The 21,430-nt window shown below is 58.3% G+C and overlaps 2 protein-coding genes and 1 long non-coding RNA gene across 4 annotated transcripts; 2 read left to right on the plus strand and 1 right to left on the minus strand.

The window, feature by feature from the left end:
* Positions 1 to 284: 284 nt before the first annotated feature.
* On the plus strand, positions 285 to 4,914 carry Arrdc5 (arrestin domain containing 5). The gene is made up of 3 exons (XM_013146257.3): positions 285 to 618; positions 1,128 to 1,333; positions 3,310 to 4,914. The coding sequence occupies exons 1-3, from the start codon at positions 366 to 368 to the stop codon at positions 3,856 to 3,858; spliced, it is 1,008 nt and encodes a 335-aa protein (XP_013001711.1). The 5' UTR covers positions 285 to 365; the 3' UTR covers positions 3,859 to 4,914.
* LOC134471164 (uncharacterized) lies at positions 417 to 9,129 on the minus strand. Of its 2 annotated transcripts, XR_010040471.1 has the most exons (4): positions 8,984 to 9,129; positions 3,130 to 3,375; positions 1,179 to 1,285; positions 421 to 761 (listed from the first exon to the last, which is right to left on the minus strand). It is a non-coding gene; the product is annotated as an uncharacterized LOC134471164 (long non-coding RNA). The 2 variants fall into 2 exon arrangements; XR_010040470.1 differs by having other exon boundaries at positions 417 to 761; positions 1,179 to 3,375.
* A 3,441-nt stretch (positions 9,130 to 12,570) lies between these two features.
* Positions 12,571 to 21,430, plus strand: Plin3 (perilipin 3). Its single transcript, XM_003460928.5, has 8 exons — positions 12,571 to 12,641; positions 14,942 to 15,024; positions 15,729 to 15,927; positions 16,161 to 16,243; positions 18,161 to 18,458; positions 19,616 to 19,815; positions 20,245 to 20,367; positions 20,995 to 21,430. The coding sequence occupies exons 2-8, from the start codon at positions 14,959 to 14,961 to the stop codon at positions 21,334 to 21,336; spliced, it is 1,311 nt and encodes a 436-aa protein (XP_003460976.2). The 5' UTR covers positions 12,571 to 12,641; positions 14,942 to 14,958; the 3' UTR covers positions 21,337 to 21,430.

Consider the following 21,430-nt stretch of genomic DNA (forward strand, 5'->3'; position numbering starts at 1 on the left):
TGGGAGGCTGAGGCAGGAGGAGCGAGAGTTTGAGCCCAGCCTGGGCCACTCACTGACTCTTACAGCTTGCATCTAAATGTCCCCCCAAAGCCTCATGTAGTCAGAGGATCCTTGCGAGTTCATGATCAGCCTGGGCTACACGGTGAGCTCAGGGCCAGCCTGCACTGCATAATGAGGTCCTATCTCACAAAATCACCTCAAACTAACTATGGAATTGCTTAGTAACTCCTCATCCCTGACAGTGGCCGCCTCCCTTGGGGCCGTGATGTCACAGAGAGTGACATCACTGTCACTGGCCCCAGGAACCAGGAAGCTCTCTGGCATGGGGCCGGGGGGAGGATGGTTCCTCACGCCCCCGACCCCCCATGTCTGTGGTGAAGTCGATCGAATTAGTGCTGCCCAAGGATGCAGTCTACCTGGCCGGCTCCACCGTGGAGGGCCAGGTGGTTCTAACCCTGTACAGCACCCTGGTGGACCCCGTAGTGAAGGTGGAGCTTGTAGGACGGGGTTACGTCGAGTGGAATGAAGAGACCGGGGAGACCCTGGATTATAGCAGAGATGTTATTTGTAACAACAAGGCAGACTACGTGCATAAAACTAAGACATTCCCGGTGGCGGGTAAGGAAGGCCATAGCCATCGTAGGAGCTCGGTCTAGCAGGGACACACAGCTGAGAGTCAGTCAACAAACCTCCGGAAATGTGAGCAGCAGAGCTGCTTCCCCTGCCTAGGTGGGAAGACTGTAGCACCCCAAACGTGTCACCTGAAAATAACAGACACAAAAGCTGACTGGAACTCAGACATTCAGAATAGTCCCTGACACAATGCAGTGGTGGATCCCTGTAATCCCAGTACTTGGGAGGCTGAGGCAGGAGGATCTCACCTTTGCGTCCAGCCTGAGCAATTTAGCAAATTAGGAAAACTTAGAAAAAGGACTGGGAATGTGGCTCAGTGCAAAGGCCCCATGCTGGATTCCAGTATCTCGCACACGCACCACACACCACACGCACACGCGCGCGCGCGCGCACACACACACACACACACACACGCACGCGCACACACACGGGGTGGGGTGGGGATTCTAGGACCTTCTGATGGCTTCCTCCTGTTTTCTTCCCTCCGCTTGCAGGTAACTGGTTAGGCGCGGGCAGCCACACCTTTGACTTCCATTTCAACTTACCTCCCAGGCTGCCGTCCTCCTTCGCCAGCAAGACCGGCCACATCTCCTATTTCATCCAGGCCTCCTGCATGGGCCGCGAGCACATCCTGGGCCGGAAGAAGGTCTACCTGCTGGTGCAGGGCACCTCAGATGGCGTCCAGGAGAACTGCCCCCAGGTACTGCGCCAGCGGGCAGGCGGGCACGCTGACCCGGGCTGTGCAGGAAGGGCACTGCCTGCCCGGGCACTGGGCAGTGGCCCCGGCCACCCCCCGAGGGACCCGTGGTCAGGGGCGCAGAGGAGCCGGGTCGCTGGGGACTCTGAAGGACAAGAGAGGAGGGGCAAGGTGGCCTCTGCAGGGCGTGGGGTCTTTTTGGTTCGTTTAAAGAGAAAAATAAAAACAATGATACGGAATTTCAAAACATGCCCCGTGTGGGGACATGTGAGGCAGGCAGAGGGCGCACGCTGCCCACCCCTGCCCGCAGGGCCCGGCACGCCTGAGCTCACCTGCCCTCTGTCCCTCTGTCCCTCTGTCCGGCAGACAGGACCCTCGGTGGCCTCTGTTCCAGGACAGCCAAGGCCAGGAGCCACTTTTGCCCCTCTGAAGTGTGTCCCTGTCTGAAGCCACACCCAGCGGGGCACCCAGGGAGTGACACTGGCGAAGGCCACGGGGCCCAGGGTGGCATCTGTCCTCAGAGCATTAGGGTGACACAAGTGCAGGGTTGATGGTTTGGCTCTCAAAATCCAGATTAAAAACCGGGTGTGGTGGGGCACTCCTGTCATCACAGCTCAGGAGGCTGAGGCAGGAGCATCCTTCCAAATTTGAGAACAGCCTGGGCTACAAAGCGAGCTCAAGGCCAGCCAGAACTGCACAGTGAGACCTTGTCTCAGAAAGACAGGAGGAGGAGGAGGAGGAGGAGGAAGAGGGGAGTCCAAAATCCTGCTGCTCTGTGACCTGCTGCAAGGTCATTTGGCCCAGCGTGCTGAGAGGCTGAGGCAGGAGGATCTGCAGTTCTAGCCCGGCCCAGGCAACTTACTGATTTACCCAGAGAGCCCCCCCAAAAATAAAAGATACAGAGGGCTGGAGAAGCGGCCCAGGGTGACAGCCCTGGGTTCCACCCCGGTACGAATCCCCTAACCAGGGTACTGGCTGGGCCTGGGGGGGTGGCATCACCATGTCACCATGAATTCTCAGGCCCGCGGATCCTCCTGCCTCAGCCTCCCGAGTGCTGCGATGACAGCTGTGTGCCACATGCCAGGCTCTGGGGACCTGCTTTTGGACTGGGTAGAAGCCAGGCTGTGGCTGTCTTAGGGCACTGGAAGCGCCTGCCTGCAGGGCTAGGCTTCCAGGGGAGAGGGTGGGACGGCCAGAGGCAGAGGGTGAAAGGTGAGATGGAAGGTCAGGGGTCAGGGGTCAGCCAAGGCCCGGAGGAAAAGCCACATTTGCTCTGGAGAGCTTTTCAATCTGTAGGTCTCCTTTGTGGAAATCCGTGCCTCGGGCTGTGAGCGTGGCTGGGGTGTTTATTCTTTCATGTGTGCCCTAACCGTTTTCATTTTGAGATGCTGTCTTGCTGAGTCACTAAGTTGCCCAGGCTCAAATTTTTGATCCTCCTGCCTCAGCCTCCCAGAGTGCTGTGATGACAGGCATGTGTCACCACCCCCAGCTGCTGACTTCTAGACCCATCATTCCAGTTACTTAGGAGGCTGAGGCAGGAAGATCTTGATCTAGGCCAGCCTGGGCAACCTGACCACAAAATACCATTTAAAAGGCCTGGGGCTATAGCTCAGAGTCCTTGTCTAGCAGGAGACGCCCTGGGATTGATGTCTGACCTCTAAGAATAAAAATGAGCTCATATACCGATGTTTTATGGTTCTGTCTGTGCAGTTAAACCTATCATAAATTAAAACTATCATTAAGGTCGAAACACATTTAATATCCCTAGGCTGCTGAGAATTCTAGCAGTGACCACATACACCATTTGCCTGCCAGGAAGCCATCCAAATTCAGGGCTGGGTGTGGTGGTGCACAGCCGGAACGCCGGCACTCAGGAGGCTGAGGCAGGACGATCTTCCGTGCTTTGAGGCCAGCCTGGGCTACATGGTGAGTTCAAAGCCGGTCTGAGTTACACAGCTGGGCCCCGTTTTTCCCTCCAGAGGCCCCTCATGGTGCAGGTCGAGAAGAAAGTCTCCTACAACTGCTGCAGCCGGGGCACCGTGGGCCTGTGGGTGCACATGGATAAGAACGTCTTTACGCCGGGGGAGAAGGTGGCCTTCACCACGGAGATCCACAACCAGACCGGCAAGTGCCTCCGCTCGGTGGTGGCGGCTCTGCACGCGCACGTGCAGTATCAAGGCTTCACGCCCAGCGCGGAGCGCCGCTGCCGCACGGACAGCACCCAGCTGCTGCGCCAGGAGGCCAGCGCGCACATCGGAGCCTTCACCACCACCAAGATGGTCAGCACCTTCAGCCTCCCGCTGCTGCTGGCCGTGAGTGGCAGCGGGCGGCAGCACGAGCTCATGCACACGCGCTACGAGCTGGTGGTCACCGTGCCGCTGCCCTGGTCCCTGAGCAGCGTCAAGGCCCGGCTGCCCATCGTGGTCACCCGCAGCCCCGCAGACTCCAGCAGCCAGCTGCTGGTCCTCGGGGGTGTGAGCCCCGAGCTGGGCGCTCCAGGAGGACGCGAGCAAACTCCTGGGGAGTAAAGGCTTTATCTCACTCCTGTGTCTCACAGGTGACACTCCGGGGTCGGGGCCCAGCCGCACGGCGTGGGCCTTTTATCGCTGCTGTTATTTTTGCAGCAGTGGGGACAGAACCCAGGGCCTCACGCTCAGCCCAGTTTACCTTTTATTTGAGACAGGGTCTTGCGAAGTCACTGAGTTCCCCAGGCCCGGATGGAACTTGGGACCCTCCTACCTCAGCCTCCCAGAGTGCTGCCCTGACAGGCTTTCATTTCTGCATCCGTCCGGCTGGCTCTTGCCCTCCCTCCCTTTCCCTGAGGGGTGCTGGGGATCAGCGCCAGGGTCCCACGCGTGCAAGTGAAGTGCTCCCCACTAAGCACCCCTCCACTCCCAGGTTGTCTCCGATTCACCCACAATCTGTATTTTCAGGGTCACATTCTGGCTGAAGCTAGGCAGGGTCTGAAAGCTCTGTCATGCCAGCACCCGGAAGGCTGGGGCAGGAGAATGCTGTGAGCCCAGGGCCAGCCAGGCCTGAAATCCTGTCTCAAAAACAAACAAAAAGAACCTCCGGCCTTGTGGGCGTGCCCCGTGCTCCCCCGGTGTGAACTCTCTGATCCTCAGAATTAATGGAGGTCACCAGATGGCCCCCAAAGCTGTTGCTTATCTTTTAGCTGTTTGTTTGGTGACCCACAAGTAACCTACAGAAGGGGATCCCAGATCATGTGATTGCTGCCCTCCTGCTCACTATGTATTCCAGATTGGCCTTGAATTTACAGAGATCCTCCTGCCTCGGCCTGCCTAGTGCTGGGATTAGGGGCGTGTGCTGCCACGCCCCGCTTGCCTATTCTTTTTTAATCCCTTTCTCAATTGCACTGTAGGTTTTTCATTTGTCTCATGATCTCTTCAAAGCCCAGCTCAGCACCTCTTCCTCCAGGAAAGCTTCTGGCACACCAGGCGGGACCCCGCACTCTCCTCTCCACCCCTCTGCCGGGCCCTGACACGTGGGTGACCCTCCAGTTTCATTCCCACAGACACGCGTGCACGCTGGTGGCTCAGGGTCCCCAAGGCAGGAAAGCTAAGCCTCAGACAGTCACCGCACCTAATGCACCAGGGAAACCATGAGACTGAGGGTCTCAGAGAATATGTTTAAAAATCAGTCCTTTGAGTCTCTGGAGAGAAAGAGGAGGGTCAGCAGGAAGCGGCCTGCCCAGCGCGGGCAACTTAGCAAGACTCTGTCTTGAAATAAAAAATAAAAGAGGGGTCAGGTTTGGGGGCACTTGCCTGTCACCCAACACTCTGGGAGGCTGAGGCAGGAGAGTGCTGAGTCTGAGCCCAACCTGGGAAAACTGTCGAGATTCTGTCTCAACATAAAAAGGAAAACCAGAGCTAAGATGTAGGTTAGTGCAAAGGCCCTGGGGTCAGTCCATAGTACCTGCCAGAGAGGGAGAGAGACAGAAAGAGATAGAGACAGAAGCAGAGAGACACAGGAAGGGGGAGGGGGAGATACAGAGGGAGAGGGAGAGAAAGTTATAAAGCTATTAGGTCTCAACAATAATAAAAATGTCAGATAATAACACATACATAGACTGTAACCCTAACCCCTAGGAGGTTGAGGCTGGAGAATCACCCCAAATTCAAGGCTAGCCTGGGCTACACAGTGAGACCCTGTCTTAAAAAAAAAAAAAGAAAGAAAAATGAAAAAACAAGAAAAAATAACATGAATATAGACTGCCTATTTTTTAAATTGGCTCTGGAAAACAGGAATGGACTACAACTCCCAGCATGCACTGCAGAAGCTGAGGCCACGTGACCGAGTTCCAACCAATGGGATAGAAGAGAAACCAAGCTTCTCATGTCCAGTGGGGTTGCTTAAATCTTCCCAGGGTTGGGAGGACTCAGACAAGTCAGGAGGGACTTTGCATCCTGATTTACTTTTTGTAGGGTGGTAACCCAGAAAGGCTGGGCTTGAGCTTCACGTCACAGAAGACACAATTTTTCCCCCTGTACTGGAGGTTGACCCCTTTTTTTCTTTTCTTTTCTTTGTCTTTCTGAGACTGGGTCTCGCTGTGCAGGTCAGGCCGGCCTCAGGCTCACTTTGTGGCCCAGGCTGGTCTTGAACTCCTGGTGATCCTCCTGCCTCAGCCTCCGGAGTGCTGGGAGGACAGGCGTGCGCCACCGCACGCACCCAGCCTCATTTGGAGCTGACCGTGGGGAAAGGACAGTCCTGTGATTATATGGTGCTGACCAGGGTGCCTGGCTTCATCTCTTGGACCCAGTCGGGTTCCTCCTGGCTGGCACCAGCAGAAGGGTCCCCAGACCCAGCCAAGGGGCGGGGTGGGGGAGAATCAGCCCTTGGAGAGGCACTGACCCACCCCGATCACAGGAGAGGCCACATTCCTGCAGGCTGCAGCTACCCTGGGGACATAAATTCAAAGTGGCCACAGCCAGACCTGCCCCTGCTTCCTAAGCCTCTGTGAGGGACACTGGTGGCCTGCCCTTTACCCAGGTCCTGTGTGTCTTATTTCATTTTCTAAATTTTGTTTTGTTTTAAACAGCACCTCACTATGGATTTCAGGCTGCCCTCAAGCGCATGGCGATTGTCCTGCCCCAGCCTCCCCAGTGCTGGCATCCCAGTGTGTACCACCAGGCCTGGCATCGCTTCCCTGTAGCCGTTGAGGAAACGAAGGCTGCCCACAAGTCAGGACTGCCAGGTCCTGTCCGGGTCAGGACTAGACCCCTGGCTTTGCACCAAGCCCTCTCTGTGAACTCCAGGAGTTTACTTTTATACATAGATTTTGTTAGTAACAAGGTATGGTGTGGAGTCTAAGGCCCGGTAACGCGCCAGGCCCCGTAGCACTGAGCCACCTCCCAGCCCCATTTTTAAAATTTCTTTCTGAGACAGGGTCTCGTTATGTAATCCAGACTGGCCCGGGATGTGTGGGGACCCTCCTGCCTCAGCCTCCTGAGTGCTGGAATTACAGGCGTGTGCCACCACCCACCTGGCTTAAATTTCACTTTGAGACAAGGTCTCCTTAAATTCCCCCAGGCTGCCCTCAAAGTAGTGACACTCTTGGAGATGCAAACCTGCTGTGCACCCCAGATGGCCTCCCCACCCCAGGTGCTGAGACTCAGTGGCCCAGGCAGGCAGGCAGGCGGGCTCGAGGGGCGTTGGGAACACTTCCTGTGCGGTGGCCCTGGGCGCCCGCTGTGCCAGGTGGGCCAACGGAGGAGGCAGCTGGCTTGTCCCCACTTCCTGTCCCCACGGAGGGAGGGAGGGCCCTCTTGGCCTCCCAGGTCCCCAACCCCTAAATAACCTCACTCCCCGCGGACCCAAGCCACCCACACCAGCTGCAGCCTGCTCTTGGGGACAAACAGCTGCAGTCCCAGCCATGGCGGTGGTGCCGTCTCCCTGGGAATGTCCACCCCCCACTGCTGCCACCTCCGGCATTCCAATCCTGAGGGGGAGAGGGGTGACCTGGCCTCTCTGTCACCCTGGAACTCAGGAGGAGGAGGAGGAGGAGGAGGAGGAGGAGGAGCAGCGGTGCGGCCAGGCTGGGAGGAGCCAGGCCTGGGTGACCAAGGCTCCCTGCCTGATAAGGACCCCAGGTCCGGCTCCAAGGTGCCCACACTTCCCCCCTTAACTGTGTCTGGGGGGGCTGGTTGCCAGGCAACAGCCCCCCACCTCCACTGGGAACGGCCTGTTCCTGCTGCCAGCCTGAGTGACCGGCACATTTTGGCGGCCGTGTCCCCGCGCCAGCGGGCCGCCCCAAGGCTCCTCAGCGTGGGGCGGTGCAGGTGGCTGGATGGCAGGGTCCCCCTGGGCGGCCTGCTGGTCAGCTGCACCCGGGGCTCTGGTTTTTCTCCCATTTTCTTTTGCTTAGTGCTGGGCTGGGGCTGGGGCTGGGGCTGGGGCCCAGGGCTCCCACCGAGCAACGTCCCTGCCCTGTTTAGGTTTATTTTGAGACCAGTACTTGCCAAACGGGTCCAGCTGATCTGAAATGTTTGGTCCTCCCGCCTCAGCCTCCCAAGGGCACTGGGATGACAGGCGTGCGCCACCACGTCTGCCCGGGCCTTTCCAGGGCTGCCTGCCTGGAGGCCATCGAGGAGGCTCAGGGGAGCTGCGGGGCTGGGGGGAGGGACACAGGACAGACGGATGCTGGTGGCCTGGCGTCAGCCCGTCACCTGCATGGAGGCGCCCGCCGGGACCCGAGTCGGGCCACACTGGCTGGCCGGGAGAGCTCTGGAGCCGCTCCCCTCCCCCAAGGCTGCCACCGCCGCCAGGAACTCCGGGGCAGCGGGCAGTTGGCGCCACGCAGGCCCGGAGGGCGGGGACAGGCCAGGGTCTGCATGTTAAAGGCCCGGCTTCCTGGCGCGGCCAGCTCACCAGCTCAGACCGGCTTCCGCAGCCACAATCCCCTGCTTTGTGTCCCTGAGGCCATGGCGGCTGAGGGGAGGCGTCTGTCCACCACGTGGCCGTGGGGACGTGGACGGGGACTGGCCGGGTTGCCTGGTGAAGTCAGGACACCCCAAGAAGCGAGTGGGGTTTGGGGGTACATGTGTCCCCCGCAAGAGCTGAGACACAATGATGTAAAAATTTGTTCACGGTGGCCGGGTGCGCTGGCCCACGCCTGTCGTCCTACAGATGAAAAATAAAGAGCAGGGGGGGTACCAGGCCTGGTGGCACACGCCCGGCCCGTCATCCCCTGGGAGGCTGAGGCAGGACGATGACTCTTAGGTTCAAGGCAGCCCAGGCTGCAGTGAGACCCTACCGGGGCAGGGGAGCACTTTCTCCCTCCTGGGCCCCACCTTCACCCTCCATCCTCTGAACCTCTCTGCGCCGGGACCTCTCCCCTGGTCCAGCTGCTGCTCCGGCTCCAGAACCCGCTGTGGCTCCCTAGTGCTCTCTGACGCTGGCAGCCTGGTGTTTGCCAGCCCGTCCAGCTCCGCCTGTGTTCCCTCACCACTGCCTGTGTCTCACCCTTCACCTGCACTCTTTTCCCACCTGACCCCCCCCCCCCGCTCCTTTCTGGGGAGCATTTTGTTGTCCTACTTTATTATGAGTATCTTGCCCAGGGCTGCCTACCCAGAGACTGGCACACAGCAACGTTTAATGATTATTTGTTGAGCCAGATGTGGTGGTGGTGCTTACCTGTAATCCCAGGGCTTCGGAGACTGAGGCAGGAGGATCACTGCAAGTTCAAGGCCTGCCTGGGCTACCTACTTCAAGACAAAGTTGACCCTGTCTCAAGAAAACAGAGAGTTTGTTGAATGACTGAAAGACCGGTAAATCACCAAGCTGGCTGATGGAGAATAGGAAATGTGTGAGGAGGAGGTGGACAGACAGATCAAAGGGTCAGAGGGCAAGCACTCAAAACACCTGGGCCAGAGGTGGGGGCCAATCTGGGACCAGTGCGCCCCCATGTGGCGGGAAGCCGTCCTATCTCTGCTTTCCTACTCCCAAGGAAAGCAAAATTCAATTATAGGAGCCCTCTTACTGGCAATGGGGTGGGTTGAGCGGAAAGAAGAGGAAGAAGAGAAATAGAAACCTCAAAGACACCGGCATGGTTGTGCATGCCTATAATCCCAGCATATTGGAGGCTGAGGCAGGAGGGTCCCTTTGATTTCGAGTATCGCCTGGGTAGCGTAGTGAGTTCAAGGCTGGTCTGCACTACATGGCAGGCCCTGTCCAAAAACAAAACAAAACCAAAAGCCCTCAGAGACAGACAACCGAGGGTTCAAAGCCAGTGCCCGGTATTCTCTGGCTGTGTGACCTGGGCAGGCTGCTCCGCCTCTCTGATCCTAATAGAACGGCCCAGAAAAGGACAGCTACTTGGCGTGTGGCGTCCCTGTGCTCCGGGAAGCCAAGAGGCAAATCTGGGACAGGGGTCGCCCGCCCTCCAGGGGTCTCCCAAGCCTGGAGGTGACAGCATCCCTCCCCCAGGGCCAGGGTGGTACCAACAGAGGGCCTGGGGCTGAGCCGGGCTCTTAGGGTCAGCACAAAGGGAAACAAAACCAAATCCACCTCACAGACATCCGCGTTTGAATTCTGAATCAGAAACTAATCCCAGACCTCCCCGCTGAACTACACAGCCAGCCCCTTTAAAATAATTTTGGAACAAGGTTGCACTAATCACCACGTGGCCCAGGCAGGGCTTGAACCTGAGACCCTCCTGCCTCAGCCTCCCGCAGTGCTGGGGTGACGGGTGTGCACCCTCACACAGGGCGGGAGGAAGGAATGTACCCCAAAGATGCCGTGGGCTGTCCTTGGAGCAAAGGAAAAGCCCAGCGGTACTTGTTACTGATCTGAAATTAAAATGTCACCTGGCTTCCTGGGGTTCATTGATCAACCCCAATATTCCAAGGAAGCCTGGAGTTTAACCAGGAAGGCTTCTGGGGGGAGGGCACAGTGGCACAGGAGGGTCCCAGGCAGAGAAAGTTTCCGGGCGTCCTCGAGCTGCTGCTAGGGACCCTCCCCTCCCCCTCCCCCCTTCCTCTCCCCCTCCCCTCCCCCACTCCCCTCCCCCTCCTTCCGAGCATGCGCAGTGCCAGGTGCGGCCGTGTTCTTTTGCTCAGCGCCCTGGCCACCTCCAGTCTCCCAGCATCCTCTGCTCGTGGCCATCTCTCTGGTTTCCCACTACCCAGGGGCCAGCTGTTCCCTTTTTGCTCTAAAGATGGGGGACAGAATCACTAGGAATTTATCTTATCACCACTGGGTTCTGCCCCGTCAGACATATCTGAGGACACAGATTACCAACCTTTGACCTGTGGTACCTTGGATAGATCACCTGGTCTCTCTCAGCCAGCCCGCCTCCCCTCCCCTCCTCCCTCTGCTCCGGCCACAGGGGCTCCTCCTCGCCGCTGCTGCACCACACTGGGCTCCGTCCTGCCCCAGGGCCTTTGCACAGCTGTGCCCTCTCCCAGGAAAACTTTTTTTCTGTTTCTCTCTATGGTTCCCTCAGTATCTCCTTCACTTCTGTATCCAAATATCACTCTCTAAAGCCTCCCCTGAGCACCCTGGTAGGACTGCACCCCCGCATCTGTGCCCTTGTGCCTTCTTTGGCTCCTTCTGCTGGGTTCATGGCCCCTGACTCCGAATAGAGTTCTCACGTAGCTGGTTTTGCCACTGGGCGCCCAACAGCCCGCACAGGAGTGGAATACACACAGTTGATTGACTGAAAAGAGGCCTCACCGCCTTAGTCACTCACTCGGGAATCAGCCTGCCTGCTTGCAGCTTTTAAACTTAGACATTCAACCAGGCGCCGCGGTGCACACCTGTCATCCCAGCACCCTGGAGGCTGAGGCAGGAAGATCTCAAGCCGGAGGTCAATCTGGGCAATCTTAGCAAAACCCTATCTAAAAACAAGTAAAAAGGGCTGGGGATTTAGCTAGGCACCACAGGTGTCTGCCTGGCAAGCACAAGGTTGTGAATTCAATCACCGGTACCCCCCCAAAAAAGTAAAAATTTTAAAATTGGACACTGTGGCCAGGTGTGGTAGTGCACCCCTGGAATCCCAGCCCTCAGGAGGCTGAGGCAGGAGGATGCCGTGTGTTCCAAGCCAGCCTGGATGATGGCGAGACTTGTCTCAAAAACAAAACAAGAAGAATCTCGAGAATTGGACATTTGTCTCAGGCTGCAGATGAGGCTCAGAGGTGAGTGCGGGGTGCCCAGGGCTCTGCTCCAACCCCAGCCCTGCACTGAAAGCCTCTGGAACCTGCTCTTGAAGGGACTATGGGATGGTGGAGAGTTCTAGAACATTCTCATTGCCAAGGTCATGGGAATTCTGTTGCACAATGCTGTATCGACCTGGTCAGAGAAAATGTAGTCTCTCCATCTCATTTTCCCCATGTTTTTTCCAAAAGGCCGGGAAGCCCTACCCATCCACATGACTTAGCACAGGTGACAGCTGGGTGGTAACCCCAGCCAGATTTCATTTGGCCTGGGAGTGTTCTGAGAGGCAGGACATTTCTGATTTGACTTCCTGTAGGACTGCTGGTACCCAGGTAAGTCTTCCCTAGGGTAAGGTGCTGCTATTCCAGGGCTGAGCACGGTACCATTCCCTCCTTCCCAGCTTCTAGAGCCATCTGAGTCTCAGATCTTCGATTCGAGACCAAAAGAAAAAAAAAAAAAAGGGTATGGCAGCTTCAGGAAGGGGTTGATCCAGGTGTCCGCGAGCCCGAGGCCTGGAGCCTGCTACATCCCCTGACTGTCTCTGGGCTCAGCGTCCATAAAATGGGGCTGACTGAGGGACCACACAGAGTTGGGAGGAGTAAGAGGCTGCATTTGGGGGCGTGCTGGCAGAAAGCCTGGAGTCTGTGCTGACCAATGGGATTCAGGTTGTTTCCACTCCTGGGTGGGCCGTGGAGCCTTCGCGCCTGCGCCCTCCTGCACCCATCGCGGGGACCTGGAGGCTTCCTTTGGGTCTTTGTAAAAATGGGGACCTGGTGACCCCCGCCCCCGTCCCTACGCAGTGCGCCCCAGATTGGACCCACCCACCACCCAGGGATGAGTTCACAGAGTCCCCAGGTGGGGAGGGGGCGCCCCTTTTCTGGGTCCGGCGCCTCCCAAGGTCCCCAATCCTCTCCAGAGCCAGGGCGCGGAGTCCTAACTTGCTCCCTTACAGGGACAGTCACGTCCCGGGCCGGGCAGGGGGCGGGGCCTCTGAGGGCGGGGCCTCCCGGGAAGCCCCTGCATATGATTGGCGGTGTGGCCCGTCACTCCCGAGACCCGCCCTCCTATGGGGTAAAAGTCCCGCCCCGCCCCGTCCGGGCCACTTGCTGCCCGGCCTTGGAGTTCGGGGAGTGGCGTGGTGAGAAGCGGGGGGCTCCGGGGCGACCCGGGGTGGGTCCTTGGGGTGCCGCTGAGCATCAAGGGGGCGGGGCGCACCCGGTCCCCCGCCCAATCCCCTCCGAGCCTGGGCCCCTTTTAGCAATGCAGTTCCAGACCCAAGTTTGGTGGCCCCGGACCCCGCTTTCTCCAGGCTCCCCCCTCCCTCCCCGCCCGTCTGCAGATGACTTTACCCGCCCCCCAGGGGTCGTCCTCCCCAGCTCTGGCTGGCTTCTTGGGGGGCTCTTCTGGGCTAATCCTGCCGTTCTGCGCGTGGGTGTGGCCGGGGTGTTGCGAAAGCTCCCCGGGCTCTGGGGCGCTTCCCCCCTCTGTCGGGCCGGGCCTGGGACCTTGATCTGCTGGGATTTCTTGGGTCTTCCTTCTTTGCTTTCTGTCCTGCGGACTGAATCCGAGCCTTCGCCGAGCTGCACCCACAGCCTGCCTTTATTTATCTATTTATTTATTTTATCAGTACCGGGGATCGAACTCACGACCGCCTGCTTGTAAGGCAGGTGCTTATTATGCCGCTGAGCTGAATCCCAGCCCCTATTTATTTTATAGTGTGAGAGGAGGTCTCCGTCGTGGCCCAGGCCCCCCTGCCTCAGCCTCCCAGGGTGCTGGGATGAAGGCTGTGTGAGGGGAAAGTGGACTCGGGTGGGGGTTGTTTTGGGGGAGTTGGGTCAGCCTGAGCCCTGCGTGGGACCTGGCTAACCTCAGAGGCAGGGGCTGGGGTGCTGATCTGGCCTGTACCCCGATCTGATCTGCCCCTTACAAATCTGGGAGTCATAGGAAGAGACCAGCTGGCTGAGGCCTGGGGCCTTCGTAGCCAGCAGCCAGCCCATTGCTGGGGCCTCTGGTCCCCGCTCCTTTTCCTCGTGTGCTCCCGGGAAGGAAACCAGGACCTTCAGAGCTACACCTCGAGGCGCCTATACTTTGTGCTTTGAGACACTGTCCCATTAAATTGCCCGGGCTGACTTAAAAACTTGGAATCCTCCTGCCTCAGCCTCACGAGTGCTGGGATTACAGACATGTCCCACCACACTCGGCTTTATTTTTTACTTTTGGGCTAGCTTAATTTATAGGGTCTCAATATGCAGTTCAAGCTGACCCTGAACTCTCTCTGTAGCCCAGGCTGGCCTCAAATTCACAGCGATCCTCCTGCCTCAGCCTCCCGAGTGCTGGGATTACAGGAAAGAGCCATCACACCTGGCCTGGTTGATGTGTTTAAAAGTTTCATTTATTTCTTTTCATGCTGGGGATCAAACCTAGGGCCTTGACCGAGGTAGGCAGGCACCCCCCCCCCAAGCTGCACCCCAAGTCCTTAACTGTTTTTGAACAAATGATATTACTGACCTGGCCTTAAACCTCGAATGCTCGCCTGTCCCCACCTTGAGTTACTGGATCCTCCTTCCTGAAAGGCAGCCGCTGTTCAGTGTCCCGTGTCTCATTAAACACTGTCTGCGGAAGCCACCAAAAGCTTTGGTCCAATTTGGCACCTTTTGGCCCTTAGCCGTCTTGACGTGGGTTACGCGTCAGTGTCTAGCCTTTCTGGGGTTTGAGGGGTGCCTGTTATTGTATGTATTTCTTCATTTCTTTGAGACAAGCTGTCTCTTTGTAGTCCAGGCCGGCGTTGAACTGACTCCATAGCCCAGGCTGGCTTGTAGATTTCTGCAACCCTCCTGCCTCAGCCTCCTGAGTGCTGGAATCACAGGTGTGGGCCACCACGCCCTGCTGTGCTATTTTAATTAATCCTCTTCTGCTGCGCTTCTGGGTAGCTCCCAAGGTCTCCAGGTGGCTGCTGGCGTGCGCATGGCTGCCCATGTTGGCAGGATGCCCTCTGAAAGGTTCTGGCCCAGATCTGTGTCTCTGGACTGGAGGTGACCAAGATGAGCCCTTGGAGGAGGAGCCTGGGGGGCTGCTGAGGCCTGACATCCCATCTACCCTAGAGGCTGAGGCAGGAGGATCCCAAGTTCCAGTCCAGCCTGGGCTGCTCAGTGACTTGGCGAGACCCTGTCTCAATTCAAAAATAAAAAAGCCTGCCACAGCTCAGTGCCAAGGCCCTGGGTTCCATCCCGGTGCTAGAAGAAGCAACCGGCTCGGTCAGGTTTTTCCTAGCTGACTTTCTGAGTCACAGCTGCTGACTGGCAGCGTGCACAGGTGACCCTGGTGTCCTCAGGGACAGAGGCCCAGCTGCAAGGAATGAGGGGTCCCTGGCAATTGTGAGCCCTCTGGGCCCCGGCGTGGGCCCGGACTTTTGCCCCCTGACAGTTCCTCTGCCCACAGCGTCCACTGCCAAGACCATGGCTGAGCAGGGGACAGAGGCCCAGGCGGACAACCCCGTGACCCCAGCGGAACCGGTACAGCAGGTGAGGACAGCCTGGGGCTGAGACTTCTGCAACCCTCTGCCTTGTGTGCAGGAGGGCAGGGGGCTCTCTTGTTTCTTTCTTTTTTTTTTTTATTGCTTGAATTCAGGGTCTCACTGTGTAGATCAGGTTGGCCTGAGCTTGTGGTGACCCTCCTGCCTCAGCCTCCTGCGGGCTAGGCTCATAGGCGTACACCACCATGCCCAGCACAAAACATCATTTTTAGCTGTCTTTTAACCTTTTTCTCTGCCAGAGGGTGGTCCCAGCTGTCAGGACTCAGGCGTGGTCGTGGGTGGTCCCATCTCTGGGCCCTTAAGGGTAAACTTGTGATTCCCTGGATTTTGTTTTTGTGGTGCTGGGGACTGACGCAGGCCTCTGAAGACTCCGCAGCGGGGCAGGGAGCTCTGGGGCCCTGCCGCAGCTAGGTTTGTGACTGGGGGTGGTTCCCGAAGCCTCTTTGGGCCTCAGTTTCCCTAGCTGTGAAACCAGGACCATGCTGTGTACCTCTGAGGACTGATGTCCATTCAGCCAGGTGACCCAGGACACAGGAGCATCCAGGCGAACTCAGGGCCTCGTGTGGCTCAAAATTAAAAAGCCTAAAGGGCAGGGACAGTGCTCAGAGCTCCCTGGGCCCCAGCCCCAAACATCCAGGTCAGGGGTGCAGGGGCCCGGTCCCACCTCCCTCAGCCGCCTCTGCCCGTCCACAGCCCAGCGTGGCCGAGCGCGTGACCAACCTGCCACTCATCAGCTCCACCTGCGACATGGTGTCGGCCGCCTACACGTCCACCAAGGACAGTCACCCCCTGCTAGGGACTGTGTGCGACGCGGCAGAGAGGGGCATGAGGACCCTGAGGGCAGCGGCGGTCAGCGGGGCACAGCCCATCCTGTCCCGGCTGGAGCCTCAGCGTGAGTGACCAGGGGGCCTGTCCCCCGCCCCGACCCACCTGGGCTCTGACCCCTCAGCGCAGCCCGGCTGTAGTTGTTTGTTGTGGGAGCCGACGTCTCAGTGTGCAGTTCGGGCCGGCCTCGGGCGCACCTTCCTGCCTCAGCCTCCCTCCCGGGTGCTGGCACGACCTTGTGCCACCACCAGCCCAGCGGCTCCCCGGTTGGACTTTCCTTGTCCCCTCCCCCTCCCGCAGTGGCATCAGCCAGCGAATACGCCCACAGGGGGCTGGACAAGCTGGAGGAGAACCTGCCCATCCTGCAGCAGCCCCCGGAAAAGGTGAGGACCCAGCTCCATCGGAAGCCCCTGGGGAACCAGGCAGGGCTCTGTGGGAGGCTGAGGCAGGAGGATCCCAAGTTGGAACCCAGCAGGAGTGATTTAGTGACTTAGCAAGACCCTGTCTCAAAATAAAAAAATAAAAAAGGCCTGGGAACATGGCCCTGTGCAAAGGCCCTGGGTTCCATCCGAGCTACCAAAATGAACAGGGAAACCGGGGTCATCTGTGTGCTCTGGGAGCAGGCGGGGGTGGGAGTGCCGGCTGGGGTGCACCCTGCCTGCCGCAGCAGTGGGGGCTCCCCGCTGGGGAGAGAGGTGGGTCAGAGCTTTCCCAGCCCATGTGGGCAGCAGATGCCCGGGAGCCCGCCCAGGGCTCAGCTGTGCTGTCTCCTTCCCTGGCCCTGGAGCGCCCGCCAGGCCTGCATTCCTCCCCCAAATAGAAGCCAGGAGCCCAAGGTCAGGCTCTGTGCGGCATCGCAGTGCCCAGCCCTGCGGCCAAGCTCTGGGCTCTGGGGGTGGCTTTGCTCCCGGAACGGAAGCTCTGCAGGGTCTGAGGGTCAGGGTGTCGCCAGAGGGGTTTTGTTTTGGTTTGGTTTTCAGCACTGGTGTTGGAAGCCGGGCTGTTGCACGGAGCTCTGTCCCCAGCCTTTTCAAATGCTTGTTTTACTTTGGGACGAGGCCCCCCTGAACTGCTCAGTTGCCCAGGTTTTACTTATCTTGGGATCCTCCTACCTCAGCTTCCTGGATCCCCGCCACCAAGCCCCAGCCCGTTTCGTCTTTCTGAGGGAGGGTCTCTGTGCACTTCAGCCTGGCCTTGGGCTCACTCTGTAGCCCACGCTGGTCTCGAACTCGCAGGGATCCTCCTGCATCAGCCTCCCAAGTGCTGGGATTTCAGGTGTGCACCACCGTGCCCAGCTTCAGTGCTGGGTTTAACCCCAGTGCTGTGCTGTGCTGGTTTGCACACCAGCCTTGGTTCAAATCCTAGAAAACGAGGCTAAGTGTGGGCGTTTGTTCTTGTCAATAAAGTTTTATTGGCATGTGGCCCCGCCCACTCATTTACATTTCTATGGCTGCCATCTTCCTGGGGGCGGGGTTAAGTAGTTGTGAGATCAACCTGACTTGGCAAATCTTCTTCCTGTCTCCTCCTCCTCATCTTTTCTTTCTTTTTGCTATATCAGAGATGGAACCTTTGCACTGAGCTCCATCCCTAACCCACTAGTTTTTATTCCATAGAGAGTCTGGCTGAGTCACAAAGTTGGAGTCAAATTTGAGATCCTCCTTCTTCAGCCTCCCAAAGCCCTGGGATTTTACGGTGTGCACAACCACTTTGATCTTAATGAGTGCTTTAAAAACGCTCTTTGAGGGCCAGGCATTTAGCTCAGTAGCATAAACATCTGCCCTATCAAGCGCAAGGTTGTGAGTTCGATCCCTGGTACCGGAAAAAAAAAAAAGAAAAAGACTGACTCCGAATACAGCTACATTATAACACACTGGAACTGGCTGGGGATTTAGCTTAGCGGCATAAGCACCTGCCTTGCAACTGTGTGGTTGTGAGTTCGATCCCCGGTACTGATAAAAAAGACAAAAAAAAGTAACACACTGAAACTGAGGCCTTCAAGTTACAGCTTCCTTAGGAGGACACAGTGCCCCACTCCCGAGAGGAGGGGGGGCCAGAGAGGTAGCGGGACCTGCCTGAGGGCACATGGCCAGGGAGCAGCAAGCGGAGATGTGGCCCTGGGCAATGTGACTTCAGGGGCCATGGGGATTTTGCAGCCCAGAGCATGGGACCCCGGGCCTTTGCTCCAGGAGGAGTCCCCAGTTCTTATGGCTCCTGGCCACAGCTGCCCCCGGAGGGAGAATGTCCACTCTGGGGTGCAGTAGGGGCCCCCCAGGGACACAGTGCGGTGTCCTGTCTTGTAGGTGCTGGCAGACACCAAGGAGCTCGTGTCTGCGAAGGTGTCAGAGGCCCGGGACGCCGTGTCCCATACGGTGTCGAGCGCCAAGGACTCCGTGGCCACCCGCGTGGCGGGTGCGGTGGACATGACCCGCGGGGCCGTGCAGAGTGGCATGGACATGACCAAGTCGGCCGTGACCAGCGGTGTCCAGTCCGTCATGGGGTCTCGCGTGGGGCAGATGGTGCTGAGCGGGGCGGAGACGGTGCTGGGGAGGTCGGAGGCCTGGGCCGACAACCACCTGCCCATGACGAACGCTGAGCTGGGTGAGTGCTGCAGAAGTGGGGTCACCTGCTGCCACTGGTGGTCCTTAATCCCTGCAGTCCCTTCCGGGCACCTCTCATGTATCCCTGCAACCTGTCTTCCCCACAGCAGCCACCAGAGGGCGATGTGAGCACCAGGTCAGGTCCTCTCTCCGCTGCGTTCCGCCCTCCGTGGCTCCCACAGCCTGGCAGGCCCCGTTCAGCCACCTGTGCCCTCTTGGCCTCTCCTCCTCACCACGTGCCCCTCATTCCTTCTGCTATTGCACCGCATCAGCTCTGTCCTGCCCCAGGGCCTTTGCACAGGCTGTGTCCTGTGTCCATTTGGCTCCATTGCAATGTCTGCCATTATTTTTGCTGTAGCTCGATTTTCATTTCTGAGATGCTGAATTCTGTGAGGGGCAAATTTTGACCTTGAACAGGCTAGCTCCAGGCGCTAGTGTACAATAGGTGCTCAATAAACCTTTTTTATTGGTACCAGGGCTCAAACTCATGACCCCACACTTACAAAGCAGGCACTTGCGCTGCTAAGTCCCCAGCCCCAATAAACCCTTTTTCTATTGGTGGAACTGGGCGTTGAACCCAGGCTCTTCACACCGAGGTACATCCCCAAGCCTTTTTAATTTTTTCTTTCAAAATAGGGTCTGTTTAAAGCCACAAAGTTGCCTGTTCTGGGCTTGAACTGCTACTATATTAGGCTTGTGCCACCACATGCACTTGAATCTTTTTCTTTTTTGTACCTAGAATCAAACTCATGACCACCTGCTTGCCACGCAAGTGCTTATGCCGCTGAGCTAAATTCCCAGCCTTCTGTATGATTTCTACATAAGGGTTTGAGCGCCTGCTTGAATGCCAGACCCCATTCTAGACTCAGGACTCAGTGAGAAAAAATGTTCCTACCAAAGGGAATCGCCAGTGCAAAGGTCCTGGGGTAGGAGCATGTTCAAAGATAAGCAAGAAAGCTGGTGTGGCTAGGGCCAAGGTGTGATGATTGGACCGTACAGGGTGGTGGCAAGAATGGAGACAAGCGACAAATGGGGGAGTCCCCTCCTCTTATCCCCAGGCTGCCTACCTCCTCTCTAAGACAGCCTGTGCACACTGGGACCAGGGCACAGAGGGGAGCAGTGCACCTCGGCCTCACCGAGCCCCCTTGCCCGCCCCAGCACGCCTCGCCACGTCCCTGGAGGGCTTTGACATGGCCTCAGTGCAGCAGCAGCGACAGGAACAGAGCTACTTCGTGCGCCTGGGCTCACTGTCAGAGCGCCTGCGCCAGCACGCGTACGAGCACTCTCTGGCAAAGCTGCGCAGCACTAAGGAGCATGCGCAGGAGGCGCTGCAGCAGCTGGCGCATGCGCTCAGTCTGGTGAGTGGGGGCGGGGCGGGGCGATCCTTCCAGTGCTGGGCCGGGTGGCTCTCACCTGGGCAGGGGCACTGAACAGGACCTGCTGGGACTGTGGTTGTGCATTAAGTGTCCTGTGGTATAACAGAGTATGGCCCTGCCGGGTGTGGTGGTGCAAGCCTGCCATCCTGGCACTGGGGAGGCTGAGGCAGGAGGATCGCTGCAAATTCAAGACCAGCCTGGGCTACAAAGTGAGTTCAGAGCCAGCCTGAAATGCACAGCGAGTCTCATAAAATAAAAATAAACGTAATACGTAGGAAAGGGCTGCAAATGTACTTTAGGGTGAAGGCCCTGAGTTCCATGCCCCACAGTTTAAAAATCCGAAGTGGGGAGGGAGAGGAGCGCCCCCAGCTCCCCGGGGAGGCCTGTCCCCTACTGCTCTCTCTGCCGCAGGTGGAGACTGTGAGAGGGGGAGTCGACCAGAAGGTGCTGGAGGGGCAGGAGAGGCTGCAACAGATGTGGCTGAGTTGGAACCAGAGAGCGTCACAGGGCACTGAGGACCCGGCCAAGCCAGAGGTACCCCCGGGGCGGCGGTGTTGGGATCCCGCGTCACCTCGTGCAGCCCTGCTCCATGGCCCTCCCAGCCGGACGCCTTCCCAGCTCTCTTGGTCCTAACTGTGCTCAGGCACCGCGGTGCCTCCCCCGGGAAGCCCAGCGGGATTGCTCCCTGTGGGTGTGGCTGCAGCTTGTAAAACTAGGGTGCTCCGCATTGGCTCAGCCTGCTGAGTGCTAACTCAGGTGACAGCTACCCCCAGTCCCTGCCCATCCTAGGCAACTTACCCACTTAGCAGCCCTCCTGCCTCAGCCTCCTAAGCGCTGGCCTATGCCACCACATCTGATATTTCCATTTTGTGCTTTTGGACAGGGTCTTGTTAACTTGCTAGGCTCAGGAGGCTGCCCTGTCCCAGCTTCCTGAGGGCTGAGATGACAGGCGTGGTAGTCCAGGCCTGTTATCCAGGATTCGGGAGGCCAGGGCAGGACGGGAAGCCATGGGACGCCAGTCTGGGCTACCTAGTGAGACCCTGTCTCAAAATACAAAATAAAAAGGGCTGGGGTGTCGCTCAGTGCCAAGGGCCAGGGCTCGGTCTCTGCCCTGGAAGGCACCCCCTGCCGGCTCAGCGCCCGCGTGCTGCTGTCCCCCAGGTGGAGTCTCGGGCGCTGGCCATGTGCCGCGAGATGGCGCAGCAACTACACAGCGCCTGCGCGTCCCTGGGCGCCAGCATCCAGGGGCTGCCCGCGCAGGTGAAGGACCAGGCCCAGCAGGCACGCCGCCACGCCGAGGACCTGCAGGCCACCTTCGTGGGCGCCCGCTCCTTCCAGGACCTGCCCGCCAGTGTCCTGGCACAGAGCCGCCAGCGCGTGGCCCAGGCACGTGAGGCCCTGGAGCACGTGGTGGAGTCGGTGGCCCAGAACGTGCCGGTCACGTGGCTGGTGGGGCCCTTCGCCCCGGGAATCACCGAGAGAGCCCCAAGCGAGGAGAAGTAGACGGAGGGGGCCTAACGGGGCAGAGCCCTTGGGGGGCGACTCTCGTCCCAGTAACTGGTGCTAGTGTTGCTCAATAAACTTTCTCCGCAGCTTA

Source organism: Cavia porcellus, unplaced genomic scaffold, assembly GCF_034190915.1.
Source record: "Cavia porcellus strain 051 isolate PalLab524CR breed Dunkin Hartley unplaced genomic scaffold, mCavPor4.1 scaffold_17, whole genome shotgun sequence".
In the NCBI taxonomy this organism is placed as follows: domain Eukaryota; kingdom Metazoa; phylum Chordata; class Mammalia; order Rodentia; family Caviidae; genus Cavia; species Cavia porcellus.

What these genes read in the sequence shown, in the direction of transcription:
- Arrdc5 (XM_013146257.3), top strand. Translation starts at nt 366, where the DNA reads ATGTCTGTGGTGAAGTCGATCGAATTAGTGCTGCCCAAGGATGCAGTC. An exon ending in TAAGACATTCCCGGTGGCGG is followed by an intron (nt 619 to 1,127) that starts GTAAGGAAGGCC and finishes CTCCGCTTGCAG; the next exon opens with GTAACTGGTTAGGCGCGGGC. An exon ending in TCCAGGAGAACTGCCCCCAG is followed by an intron (nt 1,334 to 3,309) that starts GTACTGCGCCAG and finishes TTTTCCCTCCAG; the next exon opens with AGGCCCCTCATGGTGCAGGT.
- Plin3 (XM_003460928.5), top strand. Translation starts at nt 14,959, where the DNA reads ATGGCTGAGCAGGGGACAGAGGCCCAGGCGGACAACCCCGTGACCCCA. An exon ending in GTCCCGGCTGGAGCCTCAGC is followed by an intron (nt 15,928 to 16,160) that starts GTGAGTGACCAG and finishes CCCCTCCCGCAG; the next exon opens with TGGCATCAGCCAGCGAATAC. An exon ending in TGCAGCAGCCCCCGGAAAAG is followed by an intron (nt 16,244 to 18,160) that starts GTGAGGACCCAG and finishes CCTGTCTTGTAG; the next exon opens with GTGCTGGCAGACACCAAGGA.